This window comes from Mus pahari, chromosome 21 (genome assembly GCF_900095145.1).
Source record: "Mus pahari chromosome 21, PAHARI_EIJ_v1.1, whole genome shotgun sequence".
Classification (NCBI taxonomy): Eukaryota; Metazoa; Chordata; class Mammalia; order Rodentia; family Muridae; genus Mus; species Mus pahari.
Window position 1 is genome coordinate 51,296,756 of NC_034610.1, and position 10,479 is coordinate 51,307,234.

Consider the following 10,479-nt stretch of genomic DNA (forward strand, 5'->3'; position numbering starts at 1 on the left):
GTTGCCATCCCAGTCAAAACTCTGACTCATAATTGTTCCTGTCCGAAAGAACTGCAGGGATGGCTATGGAGAAGAGCCTGAGGAAAAGGAGGTCTAGTGACAGGCCCAAAGTGGGATCCAGCTCAAGGGGAGGTTCTGACACTATTATTGAGTCTATGGAGCTCTCACCATGACTGTCCTCCTAAAGACCCAAGAAACAGCTGAAAGAGTCAGATGCAGATATTTGTACCCAAGCAGTGGACAGAATCTGATTACCTCTGGTTAAACTATGGGAAAGCTGGAAGAAGCTGAGGAGGTGGGAGACCCTGCAGGAGGACCAGCAGTCTCAGTCTGGAGCTCTTAGATCTCTCAGATAGTGGACCACCGGCCAGGGAGCATATACCAGCTGACATGAGGCCCCAACACATATACAGTAGAGGACTATTGGGTCTGGCTCAGTCAGAGAAGATGCACCTAACCCTCAAGAGTCTGGAGACCCCAGGGAGTTTATGGGTCTGGTGGCATGGGGTGTGGGGACATCATGGAGACAGTGGTGTGGGGAGGAGGAATGGGATGGGGTCAGTCAGAAGGTGGACCAGGAGGGGAATAAAATCTGGAGTGTAAAATAAAAAAAATTAAATAAAAATTTAAAAAAACAGGAAAATAAAAGATCAAAAAGGAAAATAAAAGATAAAAATATTTAAATATTTTTCAAAATGTAATGCCAAGGAATTATTTTTCTACCTATATACCAAATACACAGTTATTAGCTATATTATATATTATGGGAACAGAACATTGCTTTGGTGATGGAGAATTAATATCTTTATTTTATTGAGTCGTTTTATTTACAAACAAAGTGTATCTCCATTAATAATTACAAACAATTCAGAAAAAGGTTTTTGAGTTGGATCATCAACTCTCCATTACACAGAAAAAAAAAAATAACATTTAGGTAAGACAAAGTCTATTTTAAATAGCTTCCAGATTACAAATTATAATACTGATTATAACTAAAGTATAAAACAAAATGAAACCAATAAAGCTTACCTTAATGGGACAGATCTGTAGTCTCACCTTTACTAGTATCTGAGGTCAAGATCATCAAAGTCAAGGTCTTCCTGGGCTTCAGAGAGAACTCAAGTCTTGCCTGACATCTTAGCTAGACACTTTCACAAAATAGAAAATGGGAGAATGGGGCTGAGGGTGTGAATTAAATTAGTGGTAAAGCAGTTGGTTTGGGTCTGTGTAGCTCTAGGTTCAGTTTCTACAGACACACAAACATACTATCCACAATGAAATTAACTGAGGAATGAAGGATGGACAGAAATAATTCAAATGGTTTTTACTCACGTGGAATCTAGTTTGTACTTACCGGTATAAGTTAACACTCTGACCTTAAATTCATCAATAGATTGCCTAGCTCATCTGAGATTATTTGATAAATTAACTACCAAAATTCAGTCAACTACCAAATATTCGCTTTGCATATGTGTAGAGCTTGTGAGTTAGGACTGGGATGTACTTGTCTACGCATTGGTCCAGCCTTTCTAGAGTGGTAATTTACAGAAGAAAGGGCCTCTGTACATATTGGAGTAAATTATAAGGCAATACTAGCTTCAGAATCTTTATTAGAACAAGATAATGCAATCAACTAAAATTCCAGATGCATATATCATAAGTAATGATAAATGTTACATTGGGTTATTCAGCCATTAAAAGTTTTATGTGTGGAAAATTCTTAAAGCATTAGGTTTAATCATGGTTTGAGAGGCAATCTATACAAATAAATTATATAGTTGTGTTTCAGTGTTTTGAAAAAATCTTTCTGTCTATACAGAGAGATTTTAAGTGTATGTCAAAAAATGAAAAGGCTCAGATCTTCATTTCTAGTGAAGATATGAATGATTTTATTTTGAATTAACTGCTTTTATAGCTAATATATCAGCATAGTGAATACTAAAGACATTTGCTGCCTCTCTACAAGTTGAAAAAAAAAAAAAAGGTCTGAGTGAACTTGTGGCTAAGTTCTTGATCTCACCAGTTCCATCATCCTCTGGGTTGGGAAACATTTCATAAGAACTCACTGTCCACCTTGACACATGTCACAGCAGGTATGCAACAGTTGTCTGATCATACCATGAGTACCTGCTAAAAATACATAGGCACCTTTCATTAAATTCAGCTCAGCCCCAAAAGACCTTTATAATACTTAGTTTCAACTTTCATCCTTATTTTTGGCTTTTTGAAATAACTGGTCCTTTATTCTTAGGTTTGATGATGTAGTTTTGGTATTTTCTATCATCTTTGTTTGTAAGTGATTTTTTTTTCCAAGATAAATTTTCTCCATGTAGCCCTGGCTGTCCTGGAAGGGAACACACTCTGAGACCAGAGATCCACCTTCCTCGGCCTATGTATTGCTGGGATTAATGACATGCACCACCAACACCAGGCAGTAATTGAAATGTTTACTAGGAGTTTGAAGAGGGCTACTAAACTGTCAAAAATCTTATTAGTTATGATACTCATAGGCAGAAAGCATAGAAAAAGCCTGAGTTGTTTACCTTCCTTGTGTAAAGTCCTTTCCTTTTGATTTATTTATTTGTATGTTTATTTATTATATCTAATGTTGAAATTAGCTTCCAGAAAACACTAAAAATGCACCTTCAAATACTAAAAATGTGTAAAACAGTGTAAACTGGCTACACATTAATAAAGAACATACACACGTACATATTCTTGTAATGTATGAAGCTAGCTGCCACAGCACTATAAAAAGCTGTACATAAACACAAACGTTTAGTCTAAGACTCTGTCAGTTGACTACAAAGTGCCTCTTTTCCTCAGTTATGTTCCGACACAGAAATAGTAACAATGCAAGTAGAAACTTGCATCCATCGTGTGTCAGTATTTAAAATACATATCCTGCACTGGTCATTTGTATACAGAAAGCTCACTTCATCCACAGGGAACAAAAATCACTACACGGGATGAAGGGTGGGAGGCAAGAACACAGGGCAAGCATATTCCCATGAGCATTGCTCACAGGCTCTGAAGACCTTCAACAACCAACAGTCCCAGGGGAAGGCGTGGAAAACAGGGAGGGAGAAGTTGCAGGTTGAACTGGAGGCAGGGTTAGTGGATTAGTTTAAGGAGTCCGTGGAGTGGGAAGCCATATGTCCAGAGGAAGCCTGGCTGTGATCTGGGCTAAGTTGTTTCTTAGGTAACCTGAAGAGAATATTCAGAGGCCAGTAAATGTGTTTTCAGACAAGCCAAGTGGGGCAGCATGGGTTGCAGAAGGTTGAAAGTATCATGCTCTGGTGGGAATTTTGAATCCATGTTGTATGGACTCGAAGGATGATGGTGGGAGCAGTAGGATACTTTTTCAGGGGAGGGGTGAATTTAGGTGGGGGTAAAGACATCGGTTTTATGTTGCAAATCGAATGATTTAAATCATAATCTGCAAAGTCTATTTCAAACTCATGCTTACCTCAGAAAAATTATATCTCTCTGAATTTGAATTGAATGTAAACTGATTTTAATGGTTTTTTTTTTTTTTTTGCATAACTATGGGTAACAACAGATTTAAAAAGAAAAAGGAAAAGCCACTGACTACATGACAAGAATCAGCAAACACATCAAATACAGCAGCATGCTCCCCAGAAACACCATGGCATATGCTGACAGTTACAAAAGAATGGCTGCTGTTTTCATCCTTCACACCAGAATAATTTTTTCAGTACTTACCTCCCATGTGTAGAGAGGGAAACATATGGGGCTTTACATAATCATAAGCACAAACAGGTGGCTACTTAGGTACATTTAATTTGCAGGCAACATCAATACTGAACAACACAACCAGCCCCACATGGCTCCCAAAAATCTTTCCACGAACATTCCATTAGCAAATTAAGATCTTAAAAGCAGAGGGAGGAGTGCTCCCCCCACCCCCCCCACCCCCACAATGGCTTCAACTACTTTTCAGAGTCCTGAATAAAATGTGTTTTCAAAAACACCTTGACATTTTGTGGCATCTTTTGTTCAGGGCAACTTGGGTGACTGTGTATAATGTATGCCTTGTGAATAGCTGCAAATAGCACATGTGCATTTAAATGTGCATACATCTCTATGCTCTCTACCATTCCTATTTATGACAGAAAATTATGGTAGGTAAATTTTCAGCCCTTTATCAAAGCATAGGTTCAGATCCCTGTAAGCAACTTGGAAATACTTCTCCAAAGGTGGGCCACCTAAACATGTCACCCAAGGTTTAATTCTACTTTCAAACACTGTGGTAAAGTCTGGAAATTATCATTACTGGGAAAATTTGCTCACTGTATGCTCAGGGCTGAGTGGCAGCTTCTGTTTTTGTCTATTGGACTCAGCCTGGAAAATTTAATGTGCTTTAGTTGGCATTGAACTTGTAGTGATATTATAAGATCTGACCTTACAATCAGCCTTCAATGGCTTTGAACCCCAGAGTGAAAAAAATACAAGAGAAATAGTAACCGTTGTTTTTGTGTTAACAATGCTACCTGTTTTAGTCTAAGTATCATAATAACCTAATAACGTAGGTGATATCATCTCCCTTACTTTTTAGAAGAGGACAATGTATCCCCAAGGGTTTATAGTGAAGAAAGGGCTGGGCTAGACCTGAACCCCAGGTTTCAGAACTAGCCATCCCTACTTGAAACTACCTAGCTCTTATTGTCCACGAACTTGGATTCTAGTGCCTAACGTCCATCAATCTATGGCATTTTGAAGACCCTCTAACAAAACTTAGAGTGATATTCTGATCTCATGTCATATAATGACGCACGGACACAGGATTTCTACAGTCAGCCTTAATCTCACTGACCTATTCAATTGAATTTCCATGTAGCATTTCCAGGTCACACACCTGGACTTACTCCTGCGTCCTTATTGGGTTGTTCTTCTTGAGACTTTCTGCAGCCGCTCCAGCCAAGAGAACGGGAATCAGTCATGAAGAATTTCCTGTGAAAATTGTACGACTCCATCATAGGCTCAGGGTGTTCCACTTTTGTTCTGGATTAGGAAATCTGTGGAAGACTAACATGTTACTATCACTATGGGCCCCTGCATTTACTTAAGGACCTTAAGTGCTTTGTTTTATAGGATAATTCATGTAAACAGTTATACCCTGAGCTTGACCATCGATTCACATGCTAGAAGTTCTATGAAAACACCATGTTTGGGGAGCCTTTGTAAAAGTTTTCATAGGGATACACAGGTCTACTACAAAATGTCTTAGAGATGAAACAGATTGATAGAAAAGCAACAAGATATGTGTGAAGTGAGAGATCTTAGAGACTAATACTGAATAATATGGATGTTTAGGAATTTGATTATAAACCAAACCCTCTTTACAGATTATCCAAGGGAGCCTCTGCTTTACTGATTGTGAGGCAAGATTCACAGAAATCTAAAACTGGACAGTTTATCCTCAAGCCAGCCCTTTCACATGTATTATTCCTTTAAAAAATTAGCATACATTTCTAACACACACACACGCACACACACACACACACACACACACACACACACATTGGTGGTAAAAAGCCACCACAAATGCATCTCTTTCTTTCTTAGAGGCATTTGAATTCTTTAGAAGGACGTTCTACAACAGACTTGAGACACTTAGCCAACACTTTAATTCATAATATCATCTCACATATATTCATATATATAAAAGAATTCTTTTAGAGAAATTTTACCTGCTTCTCTTTGTATATATTGGATTTACTTGTATATCAGAGGTAAATGTTTCTTCATATTAAGAGTATATAAAGCTCATATTTGTACTTTGGAATATTAAGGAAATTTGAGCCACTTGTTTCATTATTATACCTTATAATGTGGCTGAAGAAAAACTTAACATGTGAGTAGAAATGTTAGCTCTGCCTCCCTGCTTGGCTTTGTTCTCATGGGTTATTGTTGGTATTGTTTTCAGTACATGGTTCTTGTAGGGCATATGTAAAGGTATTTAATGAGGATTGCTGTATTTGGAACTTATAATCATGTATTTTAAAATCTGCTTAAATATGGCTGGTAAACTACAGCACACTGAATGTACACGAACTTGGTTACAGAATACCATCTGGTACCAGGGAAGCCAGACAATGCTCTAAAAATCATTTTCTTCTCCTGATTCGAAAATTATCTTTGACAGCTCTATGTCTTTCTACACCCAAAAGAGAAGTTAGATACCAACATGGAAACAACTCTTGTCAACTTATGAAAGTCTAGGCAGCTTATGATTCATAATAATAATGAAAAGTTGACATGCATATCTGTGATTAAGTCATTGTACTTCTGAAAGCCAAAAACATTACTATGTGTCTATGCGTTGATGATAAGAGATCTATTCAAAAGTTCACAACTTTATTTATGAATCATTCATGTTTTATCAATGTGAACAATTTTATTTTGCTATTTTGAAAATGAAATTGTATCATGCATGAAAATTGCTGACCATGATGAGCTGTTAATAAGTTAAAATCTCTAATATTGCAGATATGAGATGATGAAGAAAAGTAGCAAAATTTTATTTCAAAATTATTTATTTTAGAGATGGAGGAAATAAATTTAGTTGAAGCCAGGGAAGAAGCTTGATGATTAGACTAAAATAAAAATAATCTGAATGTTTTCATGTGATATATCCAATGTCATGCTCTGATCTATTTTGAGGAAATATAACTTTTAAATTTGTTTTATATTTGTTGAAAATTGATTACAGAGAAGAGAAAATGGTAGAACACTGTCTGATGAGAATAAATTCTGGACAGAGAACTAACTGAGTGTTCTTTTCTCCCTGGGTTTGGGCGAGGCTGGTCTGTGCAAAGGGAAAGTCACCCGGGAGAGCTGCACACATGCCTAAGACTCAGAATAAGCACACTGTTCTTGTGAACAATATCTTTGTAAGTCACATGTGTAACAGGGAGACAGATTGGCTTGGTGGCTAAATGCAGAGTGTGATGTCACAGCTCTGATTAGAGATTTGGGGGCCGTGATTAGGCTGTGAAAATTGTGATCTTTTCCTTGTTTCCCCAGTAACATGGTTTTCTTTACTGCTCCCACAAGATAATTGTGAGGATAAATGACACATATGAAAAAAAATTCTCAGACTTTTACATCTCTTTTTTAAAAGTTTCACTTTCTAGTGTTTTGAAAATCATTAAGAGCTGGTTAAGGACTCACAGGGTGACTCAGTGTGTGCAGGCAATTGTTGCCAAGTCTGATGACCTGACTTTGATCCATAGCACATACATCATCGAAGCAAAGAACAGACTCGCTCAAGTGCCCCCAGCCACACATGTCATGGCATTGGTCTTGTCATACATATAGGTATATATAAATATAATAAAAATTATAAGTTATAACTCTATCAAGTGTAAAAGATTTGAAAGAATAAATTCACCTATTAACTAGCCTCAACACATTTTATTTTCTTATGTTATTTTTTCAAGTTACATGTTTGTTTCTTAAGATAAAACTCTTAATTTATGAATAACAGTAACAGCCAAGAAGATGGCTCAGCCGGGAATTTCACTACTCATCAGACATGATAACCTGAGTCTCTGGGGTCCACATGGGAAAAACTTAAAAACCTATCTGCTGTGGGTTATCTGCTAACTTCCACATGGCATGTGTGTCACACACACATGAACATACAATAAGTAAGTATATATGAAGAATAAATCACACACATTATTAGGAAAAAGGATGTCCATAAAAGGTTTCTAATTATGAATATATCACAATCATATCCATAAACAGATTGAAAAGATTATATTTATAATTTTACATACAGACACATCATATGCTTATACCTGCACAAAAATCAGTCCAATCAATAATCTAAGCTAAGCTCCATAAAACTTTGTGAGGAGCATTGATATACTAGGATACAGTCATAATTTATTAATGTGTGTTTTCCTCCAAGAATTCTATAAGAAAAGAAAAATGGGAGATTGTACATGTCAAATTCTCCTTTGGAGAGTCATAGGGCTTCAAATGTAGCTAAGAATTCTGACATTAATTAGAACAATGCAATTGTTGTTCATTATGGTAAAGTATCCACAAGATGAAATATATTTTAAAGCAAATAGTTCAACTACATTTAGTACATTCACCCTCTAGTTGCAGCTGTACAGCTTTTCAATCAAAATCTAACCAAATCCATTTAGTTCTGGGAAATGTATTCCATTCTTTAACTCAGTGTGTCTCCAGGAGAATACATTCATGGGAAAGTTAATCAAGTCTTCTCTTTTTAAAAATTAGAAAAATGTTGAGATTATAAATTCCTGTCTCAAAAATTACATTGGTAGTCATGACAGCACACATTGTCATCAGATTTCCTATTTCTAAGGACAGGATATTGAGTTTTTCAAGACTCTTCCTCTTGTTTCCATTTCTGTTCCTGTTCAGATGATTTGAAAATTTACAAATATATTCTGACATTTTTCCTGGAGGAATTTAAGATTCAAATGAGCATCCTAGGCTGAGCATATAGCACAGTCAATAAAATGGTTACTTAGCAACCATGAGGCCTTGAGTTCTATCCCAAGACAGTTGGGGATGAACGTGTGCACTTTTAATCCCAGGTCCTGGTAAGTGGAGAGAGAAATCCTTGGTACTCACTGGAGAGCCAGTCTCACCCAATCAGTGAGCTCTAGGCCAAAAGGAGAGATATTATTAAAAAGGGCAAGGCTCCTAAAGATGACACAGAGATAGTCCTCTAGCCTTCCCACCCATGTACATGCACACTCATGTCTGCACACTTATGTCTACACACATGTACATAAAATAAGTACTTAATATTTAAAAGTTATACTATGCTTATGATATGGAGTCATCATTTTGATTTTCCTATGTGAACTTTCATTATAATAATGCACACTGTTCTGTTCTTAGGTCTCTTTAAGGTCATGGCTGATAAAACTCCGTACCTGTCAATCGAGGAAATCACCAGAACTGTTAATATTGGACCCGGCCGACTAGGTCAGCCTTGCTTTTATCACTTGAAGGATCTAAAGCTACAGAATCTCATTATTAAGCAGGGTGAGCCAATCCGGTTCAACTCAGTTGAAGAGATTAATGGAGAAATGCTGATGAATTGTGGTGTGGTAAGGAATCATCAGAGCCACTCATTTATGTTGCCATTGTCACAAGAAGGAGAATTTTATGAGTGTGAGGATGAACATATCTATACCCTAAAAGAAATTGTTGAATGGAAGATTCCCAAGAACAGAACACGGACAGTGAAACTTACAGATTTCTCCAATAAGTGGGACTCAAGCAACCCATTCCCAGAAGACTTTTATGGTACACTGATTCTCAAACCTGTTTATGAAATCCAAGGTGTGCTGAAATGTAAGTATGCACTGAGGATGGGATCCTGTGTGAGTATGCATTGTGAGATTTGGGCTAGAGCAGCTTTTAGAACCTGAAGAATGGAACTGCGTCCCTATCATTCATTAGGTCACTTAGACTTAGGTTCTCCAAAGATATATCCAACCACAGATAGCACTGCCTTAAAGAGAAAATTATGAAGTGAGTTTGCAGATATATTATAAACCATTTAATGTTCTATCCAAGCATAAGTTGCTAAACTATCAGATAAAGGTAGACTAAAGTGCTTGTTATTTTTATTATTGGTCATTAAGAGTTAATTTTTAGAACAAGAATCAGAAATCAGTTTTCTTTACAGAATGCGTTATTCTTACTTCATGACAACTTTTGTTTCAAAATCTTACCCATTTATGACTGGTTACAATTTCTTTTAACACAGATTCCTTGACTTAACAAAGATGATATGTTAACGTAATTTTCATATTGGTGTATTTCAAAATGCAGTCTTCATTGTTTTATTTTCTTATATTTTAAAATATCTACAAAGACCATTATTATTCTAAATATTCAAACTTAGGGAAATCAGAAGAGTATTAAATTCCGAACCTGGTTCAAGCCCAACATGTTAGCATGCCTAATAACCCTGGCTGCTCACGATGTTGAGGTAGGAGTATGGCAAGTTCAGACCTGCCCAGTTGACACAGAAAGTTCAAGGCCAATGTGGTCAACTTAGCAAGACTCAAAAAAAATAAAAGGGAGCAGAGAATACAGCTGAGGAGTAGGCAGTTACTTAACACAAGTGAGCACCAAGGTTCAGTAACTTTCTAAATGAAAGCTCTGGATAACATGTGCTTGCCCTCTTGGAGTGGTTTTCAAAGTAAATTAAGAGAGTACTAAATCATTTAAGATCATCAAGCTGAACCAAAATACATTGTCAAAAGCTACTTCCTTAAATATCTCAAAATTGATTTTTCTCTGTCCTCATTGCCCTTACGTACTTACAAAAAGAAAGCATGTGGCTTTTGGTAAGTTTTAGAATTGTGAGTTGAATTTTATCATGTTAAAAAGTCTGCAGCTGGGCGTGGTGGAGCACGCCTTTAATCCTAGCACTCAGGAGGCAGAGGCAGG

The 10,479-nt window shown here is 36.8% G+C and overlaps 1 protein-coding gene across 3 annotated transcripts in view; it reads left to right on the forward strand.

Moving 5' to 3' along the window:
• Nucleotides 1-10,479, forward strand: part of Themis (thymocyte selection associated) — a 185,876-nt gene that overhangs the window by 82,456 nt on the left and 92,941 nt on the right. For all 3 annotated transcript variants that reach the window (XM_021221719.1, XM_021221720.1, XM_021221718.1), the window contains exon 3: nt 8,914-9,372. In XM_021221719.1, the coding sequence (XP_021077378.1) occupies nt 8,914-9,372 (459 nt within the window). The remainder of the gene's footprint in view (nt 1-8,913; nt 9,373-10,479) is intronic.